The sequence below is a fragment of the Psittacula echo genome (assembly GCF_963264785.1).
Source record: "Psittacula echo genome assembly, chromosome: 3".
Taxonomy (NCBI): domain Eukaryota; kingdom Metazoa; phylum Chordata; class Aves; order Psittaciformes; family Psittacidae; genus Psittacula; species Psittacula echo.
The window spans coordinates 9,204,325-9,232,270 of NC_137736.1; the positions used below are offsets into that span (position 1 = coordinate 9,204,325).

The 27,946-nt window shown below is 40.6% G+C and overlaps 1 protein-coding gene across 1 annotated transcript in view; it reads left to right on the forward strand.

The window, feature by feature from the left end:
• Positions 1-4,780: 4,780 nt before the first annotated feature.
• KPNA1 (karyopherin subunit alpha 1) overlaps positions 4,781-27,946 on the forward strand; it is a 57,088-nt gene continuing 33,922 nt past the window's right edge. Inside the window, exons 1-6 of the mRNA XM_080612210.1 lie at positions 4,781-4,931; positions 17,106-17,239; positions 19,906-20,013; positions 21,846-21,945; positions 22,508-22,602; positions 26,378-26,509. Coding sequence (XP_080468336.1) covers positions 17,111-17,239; positions 19,906-20,013; positions 21,846-21,945; positions 22,508-22,602; positions 26,378-26,509 — 564 coding nt within the window. The 5' untranslated portion in view covers positions 4,781-4,931; positions 17,106-17,110. The remainder of the gene's footprint in view (positions 4,932-17,105; positions 17,240-19,905; positions 20,014-21,845; positions 21,946-22,507; positions 22,603-26,377; positions 26,510-27,946) is intronic.

The following is a 27,946-nucleotide window of genomic DNA, read 5'->3' on the forward strand; positions in this document are numbered from 1 at the left end:
TAAATCTGTGCTGCACACAGGCAGTAAAGTGGCACTGAAACTTGCTCACGCAATTTCTGTCCAGTGAACTGCACTAGTGCAGTTAAAGGGGGAGCAGGGGAGGGTTCAGAGTAGTGAGGCACAGGTTACACAGGACACTGCTGGTAGAAATCCCATGCTGCACTCCCTCCTAAAAGCAATATTTCTTGCTTCTTCCTATCTGGTGCAATGTAGCCATAGCTCACCTGAGACAAACCCACCCCAGAATTCCAGGTGCTGCAGTGGTCCCATGGGCTCGAGGTACAGTGCAGGGCATCCCAGGAGCAGGGTCTTGTGTTGGGCATGTTGGGGAGTCTTGTGGGAGACAGGCAAGATGGGAAAAAGGGGGAGGTTGTGACATGGAGCTGCTCCGCTGCTCCTTGTATGTGTGAGGAGTCCCTGTGCTGTCCTTGGTAGAGACACAACCTGGCAGACTCTCACTTTGATCCATAGCTGGGAAATGAGTTTGGTTTTGGTTTGAGTTCAGCAAGTACTTTAAAACAACAGCCTTCAGTTTAGTTGCAGTATGAGGGTTGAGTGTTCTTTTTCAGGTTCTATTTTATGCCCTGGTAACAAACTCATTAACATATGTTTTTGAAAATTTCTTGAGATAATAAAGTCAATAGTTTTAAGCAAAACAAAAGAAACCCAGCCAAAGGCAGGTGCCCAGCACAGAGAATTTCAGAGCTACTGGTGAAGGTCTGAGTCATAAAAAACAAAAGAGAAAAGATTCCTGAATAAAAATTGCTAAGCAGCCACGACTCCAAATGGTATGGTAGTACCTGTAACCCTTGTAAATCTTACACCATCATCATTCATTCAGTCTGGATTACCAACACAAAGTTTGCAGTCTGAATCTACAAAACTCACCAGATCTAAGTCTTAGCATTTTGGCCACAAGATTGCTCTTGCCTCTCCTTTGACCCTTACTGTATCTCCTTTTCTTACTTCTCTCAGAGTTTCTTGGAAATTACAGAAATTGAAGTTTCAATTTCTTTTCTGTCCTGCTGCTGAAGCTCTCATCTTAGAATCAGCTTCTTAGTCTTTTAAAACCCCAGTGCTGCAAACTATGGCTAATCCACTGAATACATGATGGAGTTTGTTATTATTTTAAGAGTAGCTTGTCACAGAAGCATTCATAGTTACCAGCTTCCTCTGTTTTAGGGTGTCATTTAAGACATCTTGTGTCTGATTATTCTACTTCCTCTTAATTACTAGGGCTGTTTTGAGGATGTATTGGTTTTCATATCTCAATACAGTAACCACTGCATTGCATAAGGTTTGACCTTATAAATATAGGTTTATATTTATATATAAATATAAAGACTCCAACTCTATTTATAAAGCCTTACCTTAATCATAGAGTCCCTGTGTGTGTACCAAACACTTGCACTCCTGGTTGTGCTCAGCTGGGTTGAAATGAGGTGGGTAATGGAGAATTGCAGGCAAAGAAAGAAGAGAGAATGGGAGAACACGGAGCAAGCCCAGACAGAACAAGTAGTTTTGGGATGTTAAAAATAAAACCCCGTGCATGTGACTGTGTAGCTCAGCTTACAGAGCAGTCTCTTCCACTGTATTTGTTAACACTGTCACTTCTGGAGTGATACTTCATGCAGATGGGAGAAGCAGAACCAATAATGTTCCGTGTCCCCTCCATGAGAAGAAAAAGATCAAACCACTTCCCAGAGCCCTGTATCAGCTCCCTGTCACTCTCTAGTGGAGGTTTGCCCTTTAAGACTTAAGTCCCCTTGGTGCCCACAACAGTCTGTGCTTTCTGTTGTTAGAATTGTCACCATGCTCATGCTCCCATCGTCACCAATATGAGCAGCTTATACAGACAATGATGGAGGATTTCTGCTCTGCCTGGGCAGAGGTGGGCAGAAAGGGAGCGGGAATGGCACAGAGCTGAGTAGCCAGGCAGATCCTGGCCAACTCCTGGGTCCCACCAGCCACTGGGAGGAAGCCTGAAGGGTACAGCTCCCAGTGTCACCCTTCCTCAGCCAAACCTGAGGAAGCAAAGGAGAACAGTCACATTTTACTGAGTATGGACCCATTAAAGTATTTCATGGTGAGTTTCATGGTGACCATTTCATACTCATGGTGAGTATAGTCATATGGGTACCACTACCTGTCAGTGGTGCTCAGGGGTCCAGATGGGGCATGGTTCTCCCTGGTCAGTGTTCACCCTGCAAAGACACCTCTTCTGACCTGCTGCCATATGTGACCACTTTTGAGCACCTGAGAAACACAGAACATCTTTTGGCTGTGATGGTGGTAGCTCTCAGATCCTAAGTCACAATGAACTGGTTACTTTGCCTTATCTTTCCCTATCTGCAAGGCCCCAGTGACTCTCATAGTTTGAAACAGTGCAGACAACTGTGTTTTTGCTTTTAGGGCTGAACAAAACGTCAGCAGGTGACAACCAAGGCTTGCTGGTGCCAATCGTAATTTAGTAGTGCTAAATATGGTTAGCAGTCTGGCTCCATGGCCTTTTTTAGAAAGGGCTGTACTGTCGTGATACCAGTTTCTGTCATCCCATTGGACTGGGGAAAATGGGCCAGTAGTAATATGCCTAAACCCGAATTTCACCCAATCACAACATGATCACTGATCTGTTTACCCTGTTCACTTCACCTCTCTCCTGCCCCCAGTCAGTTCAGGGTCATTCTTCAGGCTTCAACACTGTCGTCATCCTTTTAGACTGCATTTAAAACCACACTGCTTGCGTGCCTCACTTTATGTGAAATAAAACTTCTTCTCAAAAGTTTGTATTACTGGTGAGGAGTAAACTCCCTCCAGCTGAATTGACCCAGATTACTAAAATATTTGCAGCTTCAGAAGGAGCTGGATTTAGATCTCTGTGTTTACAGACAGTCTGAACTCTGGCAGTGCTTTTTATGGTTTCTGTGTGTTGCCCGGTGATCACACAGACCCAAGCAGCCTGCCCTGGGACTGCCTCACACTGTTGGGTACTCTGCCTCGCAGTCTGATGGAACACAAACCTCCAAGTTTTGCATATCCTTGCCTGCAGGTGATGGCTGTACTCCAAAAAGGAACCATCTGTAGTGGCCTTTTAGGGCAGGGTATTACAAGAGATGCAGAATGAACATAGTTCACTGTGCCTGAAAATGTATATGTGGTAGACAGAAGGGAGCAGAAGAGTGAAAGCAACAGGAAACATGAATTTCATCCTTGTACCTGCAGCACACCACTGTGTTAGCTCAGCTGCACCTGAAACCAGGCTCTCAGCAAAACCAGGAGAACTTGCAGATCCCAGCTGCTGCCCTTACCTGTGCTAATGTAATTCAAGGTATCTCAGGAATGCCAACCAGTGCTGTAACCAGACCTCCTGCTGCAGTACAGATGTGCTTACTGGTAGGATGCGAGAAGCCTGAAATCTCTGACAGAAAAGTGTAACTTTTAGTTATTTTTTTGGTGCAAATGCTTTGGGGGAAAGCTGTTGCCTGGCTTCTTTAATCTCTCTTATCCCAATTCTGTGGGTAAAAATGCTGTGCTATATAGGCACCCTATGTATTTGATATGTATATCATATGTCTGTCCTATATGTCATCAATGTCTATGTGTATATATGATATGTATACAAACACATGTATCTATACAGGAAAACTGGGCAAAGTGCAAAAGGAGTTTAATGAGAGGATGGGATGGACACGGCCAAACCACCTCAAACCATTTACATGTAATCAGTCCTTTTTAGTCCCATATCCCTGTTCTCCCACACTTGATCCTGTGCACATCACCTAGATCCATCCTTTTCCCACCTTTGGCTCCTCCCCTGAACACATCCTAATGAATCCTGTGCAATCCCCAAACACTCTTCCCCTGTATCCCATCATGTGTCCCACACCCCTGAACACAGCGACGCCCCAGCCCTAAAGGCACTCTGGAGCTGAGGGTCCCCTGGGAGGGTCACAGGATGTCCCTTCCTCCGAGTGTTTAATTTGGTTCCCACCTGCCACCGTGCCCGTTTGGTGGGTGGATGGCACCTGGGATGGGCCTCAGAGCAGCTCAGCACGTGCTGTTTCGGGTCCCCGAACCGTCATCTCCCTGTGCCCCTCTGTGAGTGTGCAAACGAGGTTTTAGCACACAGACTAAACCATATATCTACCTCAGCATAAGGCATCGCGGAGCAGTGGCTCTTGTCGGTTTTTGTACTAACTATACGCCCTGCAGCCCCGCTGTACGTGTGCCCACCAAGCCGCCGCATTGCGCTTTACAATCAGCTGCGGAACTGCGAAATGGCTTCGCTCTCCACCGCCCCTTCAATGCGCGCAGCTTGTTGCGATCCGGTTTGTGGTGACACGACAGCGGCAGCACTACTTAAAGTGGAAGTATCACCTCCTTAGGTCACCCCGGGCTCTAAACGCCCCTGGAGAAGGGGGTGTCGCTGTCCGTTTTAACCGCTGCCGGTCTTGAATCAGGGTACGGTCTAACGCCGCTGCCACCACCGCAGAGCTCCGTTAGGCACCGTCCGGCCGCCATCGCCCCTCAGGCAAGGAGCCGGCACGTCCACCCGCTGCCCGAGCCCCGATACCTGCTGCAATACAACTCCCGGCATGCCCCGCGGAGCACCGCGGGCGTCACGGCAGGAGCAGTGCACCCTGTCTGCAGCTGCACGGGGGGCGCGGGGCATGCCGGGAGCTGTAGTCATCCCTGGGGCCCGGGCCCGCCGGCGCAGCCGTCCTGAGGAGGGCGCCTCTGCTGCGGGTCCGCCGGAAGGGCTCTGCCTCCCAGAGGGCGCTGCGGTGAGGGCCGGAAGCAACGCAGCGGGCTGCGCGCGTGCGCACTGCCGTCGCCAGCCAGCGCCGGCGGGGCAGGGAGGGTGCGGCGCTCGCCCGCCTAGGGCCCGAGAGAAGACAGCGCCGGGCCGGGCCGGGCCGCGCCGGCAGCAGGTACGGGGGGTGGGGTGAGCCCCGGCCTCGGGGCGGCTGCGCGGTGAGCCGGCAGGGGGTGTGGATAACGGTGGAGAGCGGTAGCTGGGCGGTGAGCGGGGCGCGAGAGGAGGCCCGGGTCGGGGGTGCCGCCGGCTGCGGGAGCTGGCGGGCCGCGCGCGCGCAACAGGCTGGGGCCGCGCGGGCGGGGCCGGGCCGGGCCGGGCCGGTGCATCGGGAGCTGCGCGCATGGGCTGAGGTCGCGGCCCGGTCCCACTCCCGCCCGCCCCGGGGATGCGGGAGCAGAGGAGGGGAGTTCCGGGGAGCGGCAGGGCGTGCCCCGGCAGCCCCCCCGGGGCTGGGGTGGCGGGCTGTGCTCCGCTGGAGCACCGCGCTCCGGCTGGAGGAGCCGGCAGTTTGGCGGCTGTGGGGAGTCGGAGAACTCCGTACCGCAAGGACGGGCTTCGTGCCGGCGGGACGGGGTGTGAGGAGCGGCAGTGCCTCGCCTCGAGGAGGAGGGGAAGGGAAACTTTTCCCTGGGTCTCCCAAGACTGTACGGTTGTTTTTTTCTTAGCGATCTTAGTGGATGTTACAGAAGCTGTTCCTTCTCCTTGCATACATCAGCCCATAGCCTGAGGTTATCCCCGCCGCAACGTCATCTCATCGACTAATATGCGATGAGGCTTTTGCGCCTTCTCGGTAGCCATGGTGGCCATTTCCAGCTGTCGTGTCTCCGTAGACCTTAATAGCCACCCGAAACTCATCCCATTCATAATCTTTCGGTTTGTACTGCTCGTACAAGGATACACGTAACGATGATTTTAAGCTTTGCCTCATGAGGGCGTTTCACGAGAACTGAAACTCCAAGCTAAAAAGATACGTCATGGGCTGTGGAAGTACCGGGCTGCTGTTTCTGCAGAATTCCCAAATGGTTCTGAATGGTTGTGTTTAGCGCTTCCTTTATCCTTTAGTCAAGCTGCCGTACCTCCGGATTTTTTTGTCTGCTGGCGTGTTTTCTGTTCTCACTGCTTAATGTTGATGAAAGATTTAACAAAGTCGGGATATATTGATGAGCTATACGGAACTGGGATTGCAATTTTATCCTCATAAACTAGTTATTTTAAAGCCATTTTGAATATACCTGTGGCAGTTAATAGTTAGAAGAGTTAATAGAACACTGTAAATTTGTAATTTGAATCAGGCTAATCTTTGGTGTATCTGTCTTTGCTTTAATTGTTCTTCCTGCAACATGTGCATTGACACGTGAACCAGCTCATTCAAGACAAGTTTGTTTCTACTTGAACTGTGGTTGAACCTTTTAATTACCCTTTAGATATACCCACGGGCTCAGGGAAGTGAAGAGTAGCTTGAAGCATGGTAACATAAGATGACGGGAGAAGTACGGGCTTTTCTCAGCATGGGTTCCCTTGTCATGATCTTGCAAGCAGATGCACTGATGCTTCACTTCCAAGAAACCTGGCTGTTCTAGGGGCTTGGGACACCCCCCTCCCAGCCTCTAAATAGAGTCTTTCTTATATCCCAGCTCTCCTTCTAATACTGTACCAGGATGACAGCCTTTTGCTGTCAGTGTGCTATCTGATTATATTTTTTTGTTGTTTTCTGCTGTTGTGTGTTCTCTGTGTCCTGTCTTCAGAGCAAACTTACTTATGTGGTCCTGTGTATTCAGCTGAGTGCTGGTTCCTGGAGAAGTCATTTAGAAAGGGAAAAGCAGCAACAGCCCATGTCAGCGGCACTGAGCATGGACACTTATAAGAACGAAAAGTATTACAGTCAGACGTTGTAGCAGTTTCTGAAAGGTTCTTTATAGAGACTTTTAAGTGCAAATGTTTGTTTAAGCAGATTTTTTGATAGTCTTATTTCCACTTCAGTGTTTCAATACAATACTCTTTCTTTCCCCTCTTCCCTCCTTCTGTTGAATGAGCTAAAGTGAACAGAATGGTATGTTTTCTTTTAGATTGTCCTGTATCTGGCAGGCTTGCTTTAATCTCTTCCTGTTTGTTTCTCCACAAGATCATGGAATTTTTCTTCTGAAGTGTTTTACAAGTCTTGGAGGGAGCAAATGGGGGCCTTAACTCATATCCTTAAGAATACAAAAGGAAACCATACCTTTAAAGGCAACTGTAAAGAAGTTGCTAGGTTGGAAAACGTAACTTTGTAGAAAGAGGTGAGAGGTTAATGGATGTACAACAGTGCCCTCCAGAAAAATGGGAATCAAGCCTATGTGCAAAAGCATAATACATAGCAGAATAAGAAGGGGGGGAAAGAAAGTTATGTGAATTAGGGTCAAGGGTTTTAATGTAAATTTGAAACGTAAGGGGAAAAAGAAGAGTAGCAGCAAATAGCTAAACTTAACAGATACACTTAAATACTTCTGAAGGCCAAAGGGAATAGTGACAGAGCCTCATAGGCTATGAACAAGTCAGGAAAAAAAAAGACATTAAAGGAATTACTCGCTTGATGAAATGTTGTGAGTGGCTGAAATGTCTAAACAGGAGGTTCTGGAATGATGTAATGGACAAACATCAGGTTAGAAAGACCAGACCACCTCTTTTCTCAGAAAACAAAGAGTATAAGTTGAACTGGCAGGAAAATTATACAGCCTCATGCTAAGAGGCTAAAGCTTAATGACAGTCTTTGTTTGAATAATATAATAGAAAGCTGATGTAAATTGCAGGCATAAGGGGCAGCGATATGATAGCTAGGAATTTTTTTTTTCTGCTTTGAAGAAAAAATAAAATTCCATCTGTAGAAATATCAGTACCTTGAAATTGTTTTGAAGAAGGGAGAGGAACTCTGGAAAACCAGCAGAGGTAAGTTTAAACAAACCACTCAGTTGAAAACCTCGGCTAAATATAAAATCTGTAGAACAGTAGGACTGGATGTTATATTGTACCACGTCATGAATGTCTTTAACTGCATTAAATGTTCTCCAGCCTTAATAATGAATTTTGTGGATAAGAAGTAGAGGTAGTTGAAGGCATGTGACAGACAGTAAATTTCATCAGAATTAGTTTTAAAAGGATGTTGGTAGTAGGAGGGTAGGAAAAAGTGGTAGGAAGTAATGGTAACTTGGACATTGCATTGTTGCTTCTGTTGATCCATTCTTGTGAGGCAGGAGTAAATGGATTTTAGTGACAGAAGAAATTTTAAGTTGGGATAAAGTAAATACTTTCTTGAAACGTAATTAATGCTTGGTGTTGTGAGGAGGCAGAAGCTAAAGGCATTAGAATTGAAAGAAATATGACTACATTCCTGGATGTATATAATGAATATTAGAGTGTGCCATAAGATTTGGCTAGTTATTAGCTGCTGAAAACTTACTTATGATCTAGAATAAGTATTCTTTTTCTCTTTTTCAGTTGTTCAGACAGCTTACCAGGCTCAGCGAGAGGATTCATGTGTTCTGTGAGAAACAAACCACTGTGACACACACAGACCTTTATTTAGTTTATTTGTTTTATAGTCTGGGTATAAAGTTGAGATTAGACCCAAGAGATATGCTGCTTTTAGAAATATCCTGTGGCTAAACATCCTGAATGTATTTATCTCAAAACAGGGCATTGTAAGCCACATGTAGTGCTGAGCTTATGTTTGAAAGCAAATTCACCTGTTGATAAATGAAGGTATCATTTTGGCAAACAAGCCATCTTTTGATGGCACACAAACCACAGCTTACCTTTAAGTATAGTCAGATAATAATGCTATAATTAGTGTTAGATTGTTGTGATGTGTTTTTTGCCTGAAGCAGGATGAGATTGCCTCTTAAAAGATGCAGAATTCTTTCGTATAGCTTCCACATGATCAGCTCTTTAACTGTCTATATATTCTTGTTTTACCTTCTGTTTTTGTATTGAGAAATGATCAGAAGGGAAAAGAGGTGTCTTTGCGAATGTGCTGAGTGTTGGGTTTGAGACTTTATGATAGAAGGGATACTAGGTGTAAATGGGATAAGGGAGGAAGAACGAGCATCATCAAGCTTTAAAGTTCCTGTGGATTTTGGCTTGATGCGACTAATATGTCAGTATTATGTGACTGACTGGATGCTGATGTCCAAAGCTAGTATGAAATCAGAATTTTGACTTACTGTTCTTTTGCACACATATCTTGCGTAATGCTGAGTCACAGTAAATTTGTTGAAGGCAAATTTGTCATCAGGGGACTCATGAGGTAGGTTTGGTTTCAGTGCCTGCTGATATTCACAACCCCAAACAGAAGTGACTCGAAACTACAAAGTCAGCTTAATTAATAATTGGCTTATTTCTTAACCTGATTTGTTTTAAAGTGTCTGGAATTTCTTACCTTCATGATATGAAATGCTGAAAAGCGCACTGTTGTTCCCTTGTAAAAAATGTTTAGGCCATGTTATAATGTTAGAAATGTTAGTATGATTTCTATTTTCTGACCGATGATGACTGTCAAATGATAGAGATGTCTCTTATTTTTCAAATGCTCTGTTTTTTTTAGATATGACCTTACAGAAAATATGTTGTGGGTCAGCTTGTTCTGTAAGTGCAGAGATGACGTGCTGTAATCTTAATAGAAATAAAAATGTATCTCTGCTTTAAATGACAAGATTACGTTTTAGTTCAGCACACACAAATAGACTTATTATTTGTATAGATGGGCACGTTAATGTGAGGTTGTTTTTTTTTTTTCCTCATGTTAATATAATCCTATGCAGCTGAAAAGTTTTAATTCCCCATCACTAGTAGCTTTGTTTTGTGACTTGTGGGAACTTTCTGGTTTCAGGTTAACTGGACTGTGGGGTTATAGAAATTAGGGTGAGGGTCTTTTCATTTAAACTGATTTATTGCACTGAGTGACTTTCAATGCAGTAAAGGAATTTTGTGTTTGCAACTCAAATCAGAAAGGCTCAGTTAAAAAATTAGTAGATGCTTTCCTTTTAAGACCTGGCTTTGAGAGTCAGGTTTTTTGCCTTCTTGCTCAAGTTAAAAGCTTTCTGGAACTTTGAAAGCTGTATCTGCTGCCTTGTTAAGTCAGAGTAGTCCTATGAAAAAATGGAACTCCAGATATCTTGGAAATATCATGCTGATGGTAAACGTATGGTGAAGTGCTGGATATACTGTGACTAATCTTTTATGACACTCCTTCTCTCCTTGGTAAAACTGTTTTCCACTGAAACTGGTAAATGCACTATTACCTAATCTCTTCAGTGATGCTTCTTCAAAAGAAAAAATGGGAAAGGGGAGGAATTAAAACAAGTGTAATCCTTAAACTTTCAACAAATTTACTTATGTGCTCAGTGGTGTGGCTGTCAGTGCACTTGGCGGCTAGTGCAGGCTGGTGCGTCAGATTGGGTTCTGAGACACCACCAAGTGTCAGGTAATTTGGTTTCTGATAGTGTTTGGTTTTTTTGTTTATGTTTTTGAGTGTAGAATAGGAAGATCAGGGTGCTGGTGAAGATTTTCTGAATGTTACTTGGGGGTATACTTGACTGACTCTTCAAGATTAGTCATTTTGCAGAAATAGCTTTGGTATGGGGGTGGTTTATTTTTATTTTAACCACCTTTTCAGCCCTTTTATTCTTCTGTGGAAGATGAGGTCACATTGACCAGATATACAGACTTGACATCAGTTGCTCTTAATGTTGTGTAGATAATGCAGTTTATTTTCTCTTTTTTTTGCTTGCTTTTGAGCAACAGTCAATATTGAGGGATTTTAATTTGTGCTCCATATTGTACAAAATTGCATGACTTTCCAGGCCTTGTGTTAGTTAAGTTTTGAGATGCTCCCTTTTTTAAGCAAGTATCAGTCGAACTTGTTAAGTGGTCTGCAGCTAGAACATGCCAAATTTGCTATAGATTAGGGGGATTAGTACTTGTTTTGCTATTTCGAAGGTTTATAAATGTGCTAGAACAGAAACAATTGTGAATTAAGGCCTACTTCTGGGCATGGAAAAACATAATGGGACTAGGAAGTCTGCAAAATAAAGTAGGTTTGAAAGATACAGAGATGGGCACCAATTCCATGAAGAGGTCCCCTTCTTCCAGTTTTTGTCAGAAAGTCTCTAAAAGTCTGAATCCTGATTCAAGGCTATATATTGTATCCATGTTTAGCTATGACTTTTATGCTAAAATTGAAGCCCCTTTAATCTTCCGGCCTTTCAGGTAGCACAAGGTGGTGGTTCTCTTTCTTCTCCATCGTTCTTGTGTGATGGCTGGCCTAAGAGTATGGGTCCCTGCTGCTCTGCAGAGGCAGAAGTGTGTTGTTCCTGCTACTGAATAGCATTCATGCCTACTGCTGCAGCTTTCTTCCCAAGCCACAGAAAAGGAAATCAATGGGGTCGTTTTGTTTCCTTGTTAGTGCTAGGTTTTGATGTATCATCAGCAAAACTTTGCAGGTCTTTACAAATAGTGTAACTGTTAATTTTGTAGGGCTTGAAACATGTTTCCCAATCCCATTTTACAGCTAGAGGAAGTTAAGCTCAGGTTTTCGAATGGTGAAAGATAGCTTTTTGTAGTTGAGACTGTATATCCTTTTGTCTGGATATCCTGAGCTTTGCAAGAGTCTGAAGACATTTGAAATTAGAAAGTTAGCACTCCTATCCCTGAGGTGATGTGGGTGTTTCCATTGATGGGTATTATCATAGACCTCTGTAATTCAGCATGCTTTGTCAAATAACTTTGAAAAGGAGCAGATACAGCCTTACCAAAATGTTTATTGGGTTGAGCCATTTTTTCAAACAACAGGAGATGACAGTAAAAGTCAGTCTGTTGATTTTCTTTCTCTTTTTTCCCCTCAAAAGCATTGTCAGCAGTGTAGAGACTTGGTGGATGTGTTTTCATGTCTCTAGGATGATGGTAAATGTAGGATGTTGTTCTAGGAGTTTTTCCAGGGAGATAACATTAATCTCAGTTGGTGACTTTATTATTAAGACCTGTCGTTGTCTGTCACCTTCAAGAAAGCTGACAGTTTGCTTCCACAAGATTTATATACTTTTGTTAGCATCCTGGAAACATTGCTTTAGAATTGCCAAAAAAACAAATTAGAAGACCTTTACGAAGTCTACACTTGGGGGAAAAACCCAAACGCATTTGTGGTCAAAATGATGGATTTTTAGGGAAGTGCGTTAATGAGAGTAATGGATAACCAAGTGCTGCTTTCAGGATTGTTTTAAAAATTGGATAGATTTTCCTAGTCTCTCACTAAGACTGTCAGAAGATGATGCATCCTGTAATCAGAGCTCAAACATTTGCCCAGGCTATGCTGTAGGTGTTTGGAGTGATGTCAAGAATCATGATTGTGAGGCAACTTTAATTTTCTAAGAGGTCTCGAGTCCTGTGGCAGAGCCAATAAGCAAACAAAAATTTCCTTGGAAGTAAAGATTTTGTAGCATAGCTGAACTATTTCTTCCCTTGAATAATTCCAGCTTCTCTCACTGCTTGGAATTCTGTCTTGGCAGTTCTGTTTCCAGCGTGGGTTGTCCTTTCAGGGCTGACAGTGCCTTTTCATTGTCACTCTAGCAGCAATCTAAAGTGGAGACAGCAGTTTGACGGTACAGTAGAGCTTACAAGTATGCTTCCAGTGAGTCCTTTCTTTCCAACAACTGCCTCTATTAGGAAATGTAGACTGGTAGTATGTCGGATCATGGATCTTCAGGAAGACTTTCTATCAGTCACACCATTTCTCTTCAGCTTCCTTATCAGCCTTAATTTTCAAGTAATCTTATTTTGATGTATTTCCACTGGAAGGGAGAATTTCTTGTACAGGTCTACACTTCTGAAATACTTAGTTTTTTTTTTTTTGTTGTTCCCACTCTTCATTTCAAAGAAGGAAAGTTTGTTTAAAACAGTGTTTAATGTCAGCAGTGTATTTGGTAATCTTCGTTTCAGTCATCTGAGTTACATATACCATTATGCAGGTCTTGGTTTGTAAGGCTTTTGTTTTTACTTCTGGATATCTCTGACATGTGGCATATCCAAGAGTATTAATCACATGGCATTCCTTCTGGCAAAGCCTTTACATCTAGTGAGAGTGATATCTGATTTAAGAAGGCAGGGAGTTCATTTTTGTTCCTATCTAGATGATTGCTTGGGACAAGGTAGGTCATTGCAGGAAGTGACTGCATTTTGCAGTGCCTCTGAATTTCTTTGATTTGATGAGCATGGAGAAATGCAGTGCTTTTCCTTTTTCCCAGAAATGTGTGCTTAGAACACATCTGCATTTGGTAGGGCACTTGTCTTGATCAGCAAAAACCATTGGGGATTGTAATGCAGGCATTCAGGAAGAGGTGGTGTTCTTAATTTTACTACAGATTATTTTTTCATGGCAGCTAAACTGAGGGGGAGAAAGTGTTTGGGTTTGAGAGGTGCTGCACACAACCCCAAAGAATACACCACAAAAACTCACTAGGTTGCCAGAGAATTTATCTGAGATGGGTGTATCCAAAATTGTGGAAAATACTCTGCTATGTTTAGGAAAGTAAACGTGGATAGAACATTTCCATGACGACCACAGATTTTCACCAGAAGTAGCGTTAATTTTGATAGCGGAGAGAAGATCCAGCCTTTGCTATTTGCTAGGAAGCAATTACTTAATGTAATGTGAATGTGAAGTGACCATTGCAAGATTTTCAGTTAAGCCACAACAAAGCTGCTGATAGCGGGTGAGACAATTTGAAGCTGTTTTGCCTCTGTGGTTTAGTCTGGGGAGAAAGGCTGTATCCTGAAAAAAGGAAGAGGAGATTTATAGCAAACAATCTTTGGATGACTGTAACAGATACCATTGCATTGTTGTATGCTCACACTGAGTAGGTCTAAAGGTGTGGGCTAGATGAACTCTTTGATATGGTCATTGAATTTTTCACCAGTCATCAGAGACGTAAAAGTAATGATGAAGAATTGATTTTAGGAGATATTGAGGATATTAGAAAAGCTGCTTTTAGTAAATAACTGGCTTTAATAGGTATACAGGTTAGATAGGCAGATATATAAAATGAGTATCTGACTGTGTGTTGGGATTTATACTATGAAATATTGAACTCATTATTAGTTGGATTGAATAGAAAAAACTGTCTTCACAGTTATTTAGTGGTAGGAATTGGTAGGAAGGCTTTACTCCTGAGTAAAACACAGTGCACTATTTTGAAAGGATTTTAAGTGTAGACATTACTCAGATGAAGGGATTAGTCAGCAAAGTGAGTTGTCTTGAAAGTCAGAAATGAGCATAGCCAAAAGTTGCACCTGAAGCTTGTAAAAGGTGTAATCAAAAGAAGATAATTCTTGTCAGGCCGTTAGGTAGAGGGGCTAAGGTAAAGTCAGAAAATTTAAGCAATCCTGTGCCTGTATTGCCAATAAATGAAACAATGTAAAGTACAACAGGAGAGGGGCTAATGAAGCTCAGAGGAAAATGAAAATTATTACCTTAAAGTCAGAAGAAAAATTGATTGAGAGAAACTAATATGAAAGTTGGGAGAGGAGGGAAATGGGTACAGTGAGGAAGAACATGCTTAGGACATTCTGATGGTGGAGCTGGATGGTGTCATTGATGTTCAGAAACACTGGGACATCTTATGGAGGGGTTACATAATAGAAATGAGGTGAAATTCAGTATTAAGAAATGAATATATTCTCCATCAAAGATTTCTCTAAATTAAGAAATTTAAGGATTGAAACAGAAGGTGGCAAATGATCTCAGGAGCTATCGAAGTCCTGCAGTCCTCAGTAATGGCAAATACAATCTTGTGAGTTTGAGAAGGCATGTCTCAGGCAAAAACGGAGAATTGGGCCTCCAGAGATGCTGGAGAGGGACTCTTCATCAGGGACTGTAGTGATAGGACAAGGGAAAATGGGTTTAAACTTAAGCAGGAATTGTTCAGTGTAGATGTAAGGAAGAAGTTCTTAACTGTGAGAGTGGTAAGGCACCAAAGAAGTGGTGAACGCTCCATCCCTGGCAGTGTTCAGGGCCAGGTTGGATAGAGCCTTGGGCGACATGGTCTAGGATGGGTGAGGAGTCCCTACCATAGCAGGGGGGTTGGAACTAGATGATGTTAAGGTCCTTTCCAACCTGAACCATTCTATGACTCTATAGTTGCTAATAGTGTCCCAGAAAGCCTGAGGTTGGGCTCACAGAAAGCCTTATCTGTGCTGCGGTTTGTGCCTGTGTTTATTTATATTTAAGGGCAGATTGCTGCAAAACTGTTTTCTTGTTAGGCATGTCCTTTGAGCTCATGGTTGTCTATCTGGTGTTTGAATTAATTTTTCTGATTCTATGACATATCAAACATTTCTTTCAAAATGTTTCAGAAACAAAAGAAATATTTTACTCTTGAGTATTTGTTAGCCTGAACTTCTTTTTACTGTTGAAATTCAAGGCTTCCCCAAATAGTTTGCATGTTTAATATACAGGTAGTAGTCAGTTAAACTAACTTCTAGTTAAACAGTTCTAGTTAAACTAAAAATGGAAAAAAATGTTACTGGCAAGCATATTGCAAGAAGCGCAAGCATTGTCAGCTCAGACTCTAAGAAAAATAAAAAAAAAAAAGAAGGGGAAGAAAGTGGTCCCTAAGCTCTAAAGAATGATGTAGGGAACTTCTGGTCTTAAGAGATTTATCTTTTTGTAGGACCTCTATTTAAAAAAACAAAAAGGCTATTTCAGGAAGAGCCTTTTCAGCAGAATTAGGCTAAATTACTTTCCTGTATGCTCAGGTTTTTATGTTTCACTTTCATTCGATGCAATTTGTGACTGACTGATATTAAACACAGTAGTTTTGTGTCAATTACCAGTTTTTTAAATCTCAGTTGGCAGAATCCAGTAATGTTTGAAGTGATGTTTTATGTCTTCTGTAAAAGTTAGTTCTGATCATTTGGAATTCTTATAAATGGTTGTCAGGTAGCAGCAACTTCAAAAGAGGCTCTAATAAGAAACACATTTGGGTATCCTTTTTTTTAATCTCTTAAAACTCTTTGTGCTAACTGAAAGAAAAGGAGCTGCAGACTCAGTTACACCTTTGATGTATTTTAAATAGGAAACCTAAGCCGATGAGAGTGTATACACTTGTGTTGCTCCATTTTAAAGTAAAAAGTGCACAGGTGATCATTTATCACCTGGTTATTCTATGCTTATGGAATTAGAGGTAGGTGACACATTAAATATAACACATTAAGGCATTCATAAAAAGACCTTTAAAAGCCATGTAGCATAGTTTCCTAAATTTTGTACTACAGAGTTGCAGATATTTGCAGTGTATTGGAGTTTCTGTATCTGTACGAAGGTGCATGGGAATCCCAGTCTTTTTTGGATTTAAAGGGGGAATGTAAGGAGAGAAGTACCAGCAGAATGGAGCACTTTGAGGCCTGATACACAGCCCATTGATTTAAGGGGAGTAGTCTTTCCACACAGTTCTACAGCTACTGTTTTATGCTAAGTAACTCCAAAGTGCAGCACTGTACATGTGAAAATCATCATGGGTAGCTATAAATGCTGATCTGCTGAGTTACATAAGACAATACTTGGAAGTCAGTGCCTGAAAAAAGGCCCCTCTGAATAAGCAGTGAGTGGCAGGATTAGAGGCTGCAGGTGTGGAGGAGGGGAAGAACAGTATTACTGCCTTTGCAGGAGTGAGCATTTTCAGTGGTTAAACCATCCTCACCTAAAATTTCACTCTAAATTTAATTTTTCTTGTAGGCGTTGTCCAGATAGAAGGAACACAGGATTGTGTCAAATTAACTTAAAGTGTGGATTTGGAGAGCAAAAAAAGGCCCTTGTACCGACTTGCAAACTGAATTAAACTAAAAAGCTAAGACCCCTGATTTCTGAGTGAACGTGGGTTATACAATTAGTTTGGCTAATTTTCTGTGTGGAGAAATGTTAAGATTTATTAGTGCTGTTTTCTTTTAAGCCCAGGTTGCGTGCTCTGCCTAACAGATCTCAGTTCCTTCTTAATAAAATATTTCACTTTCTGAAGCCTTGCAGCCTTGGAGAGTAAAATGAAGATTTGTTGATCTGATTTGAAGAACTAGCACATCAAAGTGACAATTCTGTGAAATTTTGCTTTACACCTTCCAAGTTACTGTAAGATAAGTGATGAGATACAGAAGAGAAGTGGCTAGAAGTGCTTGGCTAACAGATTGAGATGGAGACAGAATATAAAATGCGGTATTGTTGAATAGGAATTCTTTTCTGACTTCTCTTTTTTTTAATTGCATTGTAAAGGAACCATGACGACCTCAGGAAAAGAGAATTTCCGACTGAAGAGCTACAAGAACAAATCTCTAAATCCTGATGAGATGCGTCGCAGGCGGGAGGAAGAGGGTCTTCAGCTACGGAAGCAAAAGAGAGAGGAACAGGTACTGTACTACAGTTGGGGGTAACTGTAACCAGTCCTTAAACAGTCTTGTCTTGCACTGTCTCTAGGTCTTTGCTTCTCCCAAGCCCCTTGTTAGTTGTTCCTGCCCACTGAAATTCATACATAGTCTGAAATCAGTCACCTGCAGACCTCACTGCCTCTTCTGCAGCCTTTACAGAACTGTGCTCTTCATTCACTCAAGTGTAAGACTGGCCAGAGCAGCTTAAAGATGATTTGAGCAAACCTGTCTGACCTTGCACAGCTTGCACGGAGGGCGACTTGGGAGCCTTGTTTGGTTTTTGTTTAGGTTTTGGCAGTTTTTTTCTTCCCCTCACCCCCTAAGTTGTGCTGTCTCTAATCTGGAGATCTGTCTCTAGTCTTCAAAGAGTGGGAAGCTGGGGTGAAATGGAAGGAAACATTGCAGTTAGAATAGGAGCAGAAGGCCTGACCAAGTCCTTGTAAGTTGCAGTAATGATTTTCTTGAGAGAAGAAATAAGTTATTGACCTGATTCTTCTCAGTTTTTTGTGTTTAAGTTTCAGTTCATGAAGTAAAAAAAGCTCAGGCTATGTTTATGCTCATAAGGCTGGTACCTTAAGTAGTGGATTTAGTATATCTTGTATGCAAAGTGATCAAGAAGAAAATGCTTGGAAAAGAAGCTTCTCTGCCTTCTCATGTCTTGCTGGTTCTTACAACTTTGTTCACACTGCCCAGTGGTGGGTGTTATGCAGGTTTCTATCTCATCAGGAAACAGCAGCACTAACAAGATGTAATGGTTTAAGCTCAGCTGGCAACTAAGTACTACACACCTTCTCTCCCACTTTCCTTCCACCTTATTGGAATGGGGAGGAGAATCAGAAAAAAGGTAAAAACCCCATGGGTTGAGATAAGGACAGTTTGATAATTGAAATAAAAGTATAATAATAATAGGAAATAGAGAGAGGAAGGAATAAGCCCTGACCTCCCAGTGATGCACAGTGCAGTTGCTCACCACCTGCTGATACCCAGCCTCTACCTGAGCACCAATTGGCCCCTTCCAGATGACTCCCCCAAGTTTCTATACTGGGCATGACGTGCTGTGGTATGGAATACCGCTTTGGCTAGTTTGGATCAGGTGTCTTGTCTCTGCTCCCTCCCAGCTTCTTGTGCCCGTCCTCACTGGCATGAGAGCATGAGAGTCTGAAAAGTCCTTGACCAGAATAAGTGCTACTTAGCAACAACTAAAGCCAAAACACATCACTGCACCAGATACTTGGAAGATAATTAACTCTATCCCAACCAAAACCAGGACACAAGACATGATGAAAAGCATCTTCTGATAAAAACAGGTGGCACTGAACAGTTCTTTTTTTTCTTAGTTATGTCCACTGGAAGCTTTAAGGGATTGGTTCAATTTCAGATAAAGTTATAATGAAACCCTTTTCATCAGTGTTGACGTTTTTTGAGTTAGAATGAAGATAGTGTGTTTTCAATGGTAGGTCAGGTCTAATGTATTCAGTTCAATAGTGTTTTCACAGTGTCAATGCCAGATGCTGTCAAGGCAAGGCAGGGGGATTTCTGGGAGGGAATTGCAATACTTCCTGTTGATTTTGCTCAGTATGTGCAGGTAGTATTTCCAGACTATTGGTTGCACAGAATGCCATGGGTCTTTGTACATAATACTAAATTAGGAAAATGATGAGTCATATTCTGTCTTACTTCTGCCTCTCAACCCTGTGGAGCAGATAACCACAGGTTGGCTAAATAAAACTTGTGGCAGTATTTCCTTCTGTTAAGGAAACTTTTTAGTCCTAACTGGACTAACAGTGGAGCAGAAGTGGAGCCACAAGCAGAGTCTGCAGCTCTGCAATTTTGGACCTTGTATAGTTGCTTCTCTTTTATGTATTTGGCACATGGCTGATTGAAGTTTGTATGTATTTTAGTTTGAGATTGTATTTGAGCACATTTGTTGAGCTCGAGTGGGCACATCATACAGTAGCTTAGAAGGAATAGCATTCTGTAAGGATGCCTATCACTGATCTAGTGTTGCTGTAGACTGGGCAGTTTTGTGTGTTTTTACTGTTTCCTCCCCAACTTCTCTGGAGAGGAGAGTAACAACAGCAGGTCTGTTGTCAGATCTCTGTCTTGCCTGTCTGTACTGGTGCATGTCTGACGTGGTTCAGTGCTGCAGCCCTGCCTCCTGAACTCAACAGGCCAAGTGACACCCCAAAGCCATCTTGTTATTGCGAATGTTCTTTCCAGTGGGACAGTTGGATTAAGGGGAGAAGTTGATATCCTCTCTAGCTCTACTCATGACATCCCACACTGGGTACTTTCTCTAAGTGGTAGCAACCAAATTCTGTTCATCCCAGTATAATTTCAATCCTATGTGATCATCCTCCAAAGCCCTCTCATTCTGGCTTCTGCATGTGTTCTACAAAGACCTGTTACATACTGCAGTTTTTCAGGTCTTTGAGCCCTCAGCAAGAAAACAATTGTCCGGAAGCTATAGGTGTCTTGTAGGTGGAGCCCATTGCTGTTTTCATTTACTCCATGACTAAACTTTCTTCATTACTGTGAAGAGGAGTCTTGTAGCCGGTGTATTAGCTTATTTTCAGGTGATAGCATATGTTGTCTTTTTTATTGCAGCCTAATATTTACTATATATCTCAAATACTTTCTCTCTTTAGCTGTTTAAACGCCGAAATGTTGCAACAGCTGAGGAAGAGGCTGAGGAGGAAGTGATGTCAGATGGTGGCTTCCATGAGGCTCAGATGAACAACATGGAGATGACTTCTGTAAGTGATGAGAAAGGAATACACTGTTTGTTGAAACTGGGTAGGCCTGTTGTGCAGTGACTTGAGGGGAATGGAATTTAGAAGACAACTCTTAAACACTTGTCTCAGTCAACTGCCTTAAAACAGATTATGTGAGAGAAAAATATTATAGATAGTGGTTGCTTGGTGGATATACTTTCAAGAAAATGAAAGAAAAAAGTCATTGCTCCAGGCGGACTGATTACTTCCATTATGGGTCATTATGGGTAATATTTTATGATAAACTATTGCCCAGGGTTGGGATTTTTTAGTCTGAATTTCATAATGCTTGAAATTTGAAATTTGAAAATACAAACCAGATAGTGTGTTATTGCTGTTTACAAAGTAAAAAGAGGCTCAGTGCAAATCTTTGTTAGTGGACTTTGAGGAGCAGCCATTTTTAGCCAGGGTGTTGGAAATACAGCTAAACCTAGCTTTTCTATCTGCATGTGTCCTAAACTCCCAAGCTGGAGTTTCTCCCTAGAGGAAAAACTTTTAGTGGAAATTAGACTTTTCTGCTTTCTCCCTGTTTCTTTACCATTGTTCTCTCCCTAGAAGGAAAAATGGTAAGGGATTTGAGCTATACCAGAGAGGTTTAACGAAAGTAAAGTCCTCACTTAAAAGTCTGATTACTGGTCTTCACGCTTTTGTTTGTATTCGGAGTATAAAAAAGAAGTTTTCCTAGAAATCAGGCTGGTTTTGGTTTCTGTTGGTTGTTACACCACCCTTGGAAATGAACAGTAACAGAGAAATGCCTATGAACGATAGGGTAGATCACTAATAGAATATATCCCTTCAAGATAGCCTTTGTATGTCAGACAAGTCCTAAATACCACTTAATCATTTGTTTGGAAGCATATATTAAATGAATAGTTAGTAAAAGTAAGAAAAGGAGACTATCTAATTGTGATACTACCAATGTACAGTTTATTTCAAATGTCATTCATTTCAGGGTCTTAACAGTTGGAGCTGTTAGCTGTTACAGACAATGCTTACGTATTTTCAGCACTGTTACTGTGTGTCTGTCTATCTCACAGTTTGGATCAGATCTATTGTAAGGATTTAGATACAAAGAAGTGGAAGAAAAAAATCCGACTTTCCTTATTCTTCTTACATGGGTTTATGTGTGCGATGAAAAGATTGTCAGATTTTTACCTGGCATAAGAAAGGTGACTGATTTAATTTAGGTTTCTTAATGGAAACATCAGTATTATGGAAAGTTTAATACTCTTACTTGATCGTGATGACAAGCATTAGGTTTGTCAACTCCCCTAAAAGTGACAGGTCCTGTACATTTTGGGGTAAGCGAATGAGCCACAATGTATATGTTGCAGAAATCTAAACAATAGCATACTCAAAGTGGTGTTCTTGCATAACAGTAATTGGTATTCCAAACTACGTTGTGTCAAAGTGGACAATTTTACATTAGTTTTAGAGGAGGGGAGAGAGGAAAGAAAGGGGAGAGAATATTGGTGAGACATTCTGAAGAGTGATTTTTTTTTTTTTTTTTTTTTCTGTATCTGAAGTAAAACTTGAATTTTGGCTTCCAGAAAGAAAAGACTACATTTGAGAATGCTGCTGCTTATGTAGATGTAAATAAGTTTGTACTTTAATAAATGTATTTGTAATGTAAATTTATTTACATTTTAAACTCATTTGTTTTTCATAGTGGTCTGTATAAGTGTTTACTTAATAAGAGATAAAATTAATACTGGTTTAGCAAACATTGTAACCTTTTTATCATTAATCTCAGATTTTGTTTTCCCTCTTGCTCCCTATCACTTTCATTCTGTTTTCTCTCACCTGAATCTTAGAGTGCAGTCATCACCTCTGATATGATTGAGATGATTTTCTCCAATAGTCCAGAACAACAGCTCTCAGCCACCCAGAAGTTCCGAAAGCTTCTTTCTAAAGGTAAGGGCTGAAATTACTTGAAGGAAATGTCCCTGGCATGTGTTTTTCCTTTGACAGCAATAAAGACTGAGTTTCATACAGAATTTTTTGGGTGAAGCTCTGTTTTGCAAAATGTCAGCTAGATGTATGTAATAGTTCTTTTCTTGTGATTTTCTTGTATAACTATTAAGTGATGCAGACATGATGTCTACTCTTGGATGTAAGTTTAAATATTGTAGGTGGTGTCTCCATGGCTAAAGTATGCTGATATAGTGATATTTCTCTACATGTATGTATGCCAGCGTGATTTCACAGAACTGCTGCTGTGAAGTAGGTATGCTTGAGTGCATTAGTGTTTTTAGTCATATTACTTCATTACCTCAAAATTCAGGCTGGAGTCTTCCTATGGTGACAGATAGGAATCCATTGCCTTTTAGTAAAGGTAAAGTAACATTGTAGAAAAAGAACACACTCTCAGAAAGAGGAGTAGTCAATATGTCACTGGATATTATTTTGATGAAGTAATTTGAGAATTTCCCTACAAATACATGGATGTATCTAACTTGCTTTTTATTTTACACAGAACCAAATCCCCCAATAGATGAAGTCATAAGCACACCAGGAGTGGTGGCCAGGTTTGTGGAGTTCCTCAAACGAAAAGAAAACTGTACATTACAGGTATACAAATATAAATATGTCTTCCTATATTAGAAAGGCATTTGGTGGTGAAAGTAGGTAGAAAAAAAAGTCAATTATTTGTTTAATTAGTTTTACTTCTCTCTTTCTTCACTAGTTTAAAAATGCTATTCTAACTGTGGAATTTTTGTAGCAAGACCTCTGGGGACAGGACTGAATGATAGACATCTTGAGTTGCATTGTGTGATTGCTAGGGATGGGGTCTTTCCACTTCATCATGTAACAAAAACAGAGTTTGAAATTTGGACCTCAACAGATGAAAAGCTATCAAACTAAACTTTAGTGTTTGTCTTTTTTGTTCTAATTGAAAACAGTTTTAAAACTTATGACTTAATTTTTTGATTAAATTAAAGGAAGTTTGAAATTGGAATCCATAATGATAAACATAGAAACCTTGAAACTTGCTTTGGTTTCAAAAACTAAATTGTATCTGCTACAGTGATGGCTAATTTGTCTTGGCCTTGCTTCTCGTTTCTAGCTGTCCCTTTTTCTGGTCAGAGTTCTTTCTTCTGGGGTAGTAGAAAATGCAAGAAAAGGAATCATTTAGTAAGAGAAAAGTTAACAGGTAACCATTAAATACAATATATGGGTTAGAGTCAATGTTTTTAAAGATGCATAAGGCATTTTTTAATGCCATGTGACGTCCAAATTTTGGTGAGTGGAGATACACACAAAAAAAATTGATACTTTCTTTTTTCTTGAGCAGTAGAAAAGAAGTATCATTTAGAGGAATTACTTTTCAAATTGATATCCACAGAATTGCTAACATCTATTAGCTACCTTTGAAGAGTCTGTGGAAGTAACTGAGGGTATATATCAGATTTAAGCCAGTTGATTTGCAACTCCAGGAGAAAGCTTGTAAATGGTCTGATGTAAAAATGATGGAATGCCTTTTATTACTGATAGGACTCTAGCATGGAAACCTAAGACAGGCAGATAAAGGGGAACAAGCTCCCCATTTTGAAGGACATATTTGAATAATAAGGGAAAACAAAGGTAGAGGATACTTCATCAAATGCAGATATATCTCTAGTTTAAAAAAACTTAAGAAGCAATTGTAGACTGAGTCAAATTACCGTGGCCTTACTGGTGTAATGTGTATTGTATTAATTTTTTACACAGAAAAGGCAAAAATCAAATTGAATCTTCCAGGCTTGTCCTAAAGTTTGAAACAAAGCATTTAAAATATAAACTTGAATACATTTCTCATGATATTCTATTCCAATTGATTCATTTTCCCTCCTCTTGCCGAATTTGCCTGCCAGCTTGACAGCTCAGGGTCTGCAGGTAGAATTTTTTGCTGTGAGCATTAGAAAGTTCCTCTTGACCTGACTTTTTAATGCTTGTTTTTACTTTGTCAGTGTTTCTAGAATTGTTCCTTGGCACAGGCAAAGATTGGGTGTGCTGTTCTAGGCATTTCAGTGTCTAGCCTAGCTGTAGAAGGACAGGATTTTCAATTCAGTCTGGAAACAGTGAAGTATATTTTTACTCAGATACTGTAGGTATTTGTATGGTGAATTGAATATGGCAACTCTTCTGTGCTGATGAACTTGGAACTTTATGTGGCTTTATGCTCTGGTTTTCTCCTGTGTTGTCAATGGAAATATCTGGTAAAAAGTAGGTTTCTAGTATCAGGGGCAGGAAAGCCTAATTTGTCTGGAATTTCTCAGTCAAGTTTTTACTAAGCAATTTTAAGACTTAAAAAGGTCCCTTCTTCTCCATGTTTACTGAAACCTTATGTGAACAAGTAAATTTGTCTGAAGTGCAAAATCTTTTTGTGATGGAGATAGAAATCTTAGGAAAAGAACAATACTACACAGATACCGTAGTCGTCCCTTGTTTGAGGTTTTCTTCCTGTTAATGAACTTCAATTGCCATAAAGTATTTTGGTTTTCCATCCTTTGCTGTTTGCATGTGGCTGTTCCTTAGTTTATACATCATGGAGTATCAGGTATCCAGCTGTGGAAAGGGAAGAGAAAAACTCACTCTGCTAACTTTTCTATAACCTGCACCATCTGAAATGTTAAGTGGTGCTGACACAAGGGCATCATGTAATTCGCCCTTGATTCTAGTTAGGAAAAGTTCACTTTAACAGAACTTTGTTTCACAAAAGGTGGGGAGATCTTTTGGCTAGTTTATAATCCAAACGTGCTTCATCACTATTGGAAGTGAAGTACAGATTTGAGCAAGAAGTATATGCTATTTGATCTTAAATTTCGTTAAACGGTTTATATATGGTGTTTCTTCTCTGTGTGAGTTTGTGAATTGTGACATCTATTAGGAAGCCAAAGGGCAAGTTCTCAAATATGAATGAGAAAACTCTGTGGTTGAAATATGACTAATAATCCTGTTATACTGCCTCACAAAAAACTGGATGCGTACTTCAGAGAAAGGAAAATTACAGGAAAGCCCATACGCTTTGTTGCCCTAAGCTCTGGCCTAAATGTTTTGCTTTGAGTTCTGAATGGTGAGAGTTGCAGTTTTGACATTGTGTGTTTCTGCTTTATTGCAGGCCATAATCTTTATGTATTACAACAAGGTATTTTGGAATCGTTTATTCTGGTCAAATTTACCAGGAGATTAATTTCTCCTTTAGTTCATCAGGAGGGCAAGATTTTTAAAACTGATGTCTTTAATAACTAATAACATTTAAAAATGAAAAGCCTTGCACAATTCCTATGCTTAATTGTGGAATTCTTATTTCATGCCCTTTTCAGGATTCTCTGTGTTTCCTTAGCAGGAGTTGCTTCTATGGTTAAATCCTAAATATAAGTCCTTGCTGCTCTTCAGAGATAGTCAGACTTGGAAACTATATCAGGATTTTCACTGGAATACTGCTGGATCAGTATCAGTTTAATAAAATTTATTAGCAGTGTCAAAATGGGTCATTTTTAGCATACAAGTGTCCTTTTTCACTGTTTGTTGAATTTTGCCGTTCCATTCATCTTTTAGCAGTCTTTTGTGCTCTAGATTCTGAATGTATTTGATAGGATTTAGCATAGTATAATGATTTTTTGACTGAAACCCATGCAGAAATCTTCCAGAATCTAGATTTCTAGAATCTGTATTTTCTGAGGTCTGTATCAGGTAGTATTAAAATTTGCATTTCAGCTTTGCATTTCTTAAGTTGAAGTAAAACCATCATACAGTAGTAACTCGTGGCAGCACTAATGATCACCGGAGTTTGAGAGAAGTATTTTACTGTAGTTGCAGAGTTCTGCCAGATCGTGATCACGAAGCTGGTGGGTTTTTGTTTGTTTGTTTAAATCTCTTTTTTCTTGTTTGTATTTTGTTGGTTTTTTTTTTTTTTCTTTTTTTTTTAATGGCTTTTATCTGCTTTATATCCATCAAGTTTTGTCAGTGTCTCTGCATCTTTAGGAAAATCATTGCTAATACAGTGAATGCAGGTATCAGATGTCTTGTGGGAAGACTCAGTTTTTGTGTATAAGTTCTTAGTTGGTAAGGAGAGGTAGTAGAACACACCACAGGCAATAGATTTGCATAGCAAGAAAATATATTTGAAAAAGCACAGCAAACTTGATCTTGTTCTCATAAGGAACTTCTGCAAATCTTGATTCCAAGCGATATTAAGTCTTAACTGTGATTCTCATACTTCCTTTGCAAATTGTCTGTGTTAATTAATAATACGTCATGCTTTCCATACACCAGTTCTTTCTTTCTTTAAGACATTTGGTCTTCAGTTTTGGTGTGGCATGGAAGGCTTCTCGTAAACTTTCTTTTGTACTTTGTTTTCCAGTTTGAAGCTGCGTGGGTGCTGACAAACATTGCCTCTGGAAATTCCCTTCAGACTCGAATAGTGATCCAAGCAGGAGCTGTCCCCATCTTCATAGAGCTGCTTAGTTCAGAGTTTGAAGATGTACAGGAACAGGTAAAGATAGAAAATGATGTTGGGGGTTTTTTTATGTGTGTGTCTGGTGGTTTGTGGGCTTGTGTATTTTTTACTTCCACCCCCAGAATGGAACAAGGCTGTCTTGTAAGAAAGCCTGTAGAGGAAATGGCATTGTCTTTGCACCTAGTATGTGTTAAGATATCTAAGCAAGTATTTTTCTGGAAATGATGTATTTAACCACAGCCAAGGGGGTAATGCATTTTAGTCTCTTAACAGGTTAATATTTTTCTGTGTATTGAAGAATTTAAAAGCCTTGTTTAAAAAAATTGCTTTAGAGATAGAAAGTTCATGTTTGTTTCTCTTGCAGATAAAGCATGAGTGGAAATGATACTTTGTTCTATACAGGGAAAACTACAGTTTGTTCTTTACATTCCTTATAGAGTGTATGTATATACTTTAAGGCCCAAAGGGATCAGTGTAAAGCACAGAGCAAACATTTGACTCAGTAATTTCTGCATGAGGTCCATAACTTATGTTTGACCAAGAATGTATTTCAGGCATATAATCTCACTTTGAAGACTTAAGATGATGAAATATTAATTGTGTTAACAAATAGAGTTTCAGCTAATATTAATCCTGACTTGAAAGTATGTACCTTTACTGTACAAATTTGAGTAGCTTTGTGTCCAGGTATTTTCTTTTGTTTCATTGTCCACTCAATCAGTAAGCTCTCTGTTTTTTTTGTTTTTTTTTTTCCTATAGCTACTTGTGGGCCATAGATTAAGCTTTTCTTAAGGAAATGAAATTGAGCTCTGAATTCTCATTATAAGGGTATTTCTGTGATGATCTGTTTGTTTTTTGGTGACCCTTTTCTGAGCATTGCTTTGGGTCAGTATCTTTTCATGGTGGTGAAATTACAAGCATTGGATATTCCAGTAGCACTCTTCCAGCACAGTGCTGTTTGCAGAGATAGTACTTCATTTTCATTTCTACTCGATACTTTGGTGTGTAAATATCCAAGATACCTTTGCGGATTCTTTGCCCAGAAGCTGGCTGCAAGCTCAGGTTAAGCTGATTATCCAGTATGATCCATTGTTTCTTTCAGAGTCACTGACTCCCAGGATTCAGTTCTCCATCCTGTATGACCTGTGTTCTCTGTTGCTAGATGTCTGACCTTGCATTTGGCTGTATTGAGATGCATGATTGGAAGAGTCCCAACTCAAGCATTGGATTGCTCTGTTACTTATCCTTCTTTCTTACAGCTGGCTAAGAACACACATACTTAAAGTTGCCTGACATTTTCTGCAAGACAGATAGGTTTTTTTTCCCCCCTCTCAGTTGCTTATAGCTCTCTAGCTCTTCCACTCTGCAACTTTCCATTTTCATTGGTCTGTCTCGGGCTGAATCATTTTTGAAAAGGTTTCTAAAGAGAAACTTAATTCAGGTGCTTGAAAAAATGAAATTATGTTAAAGAAA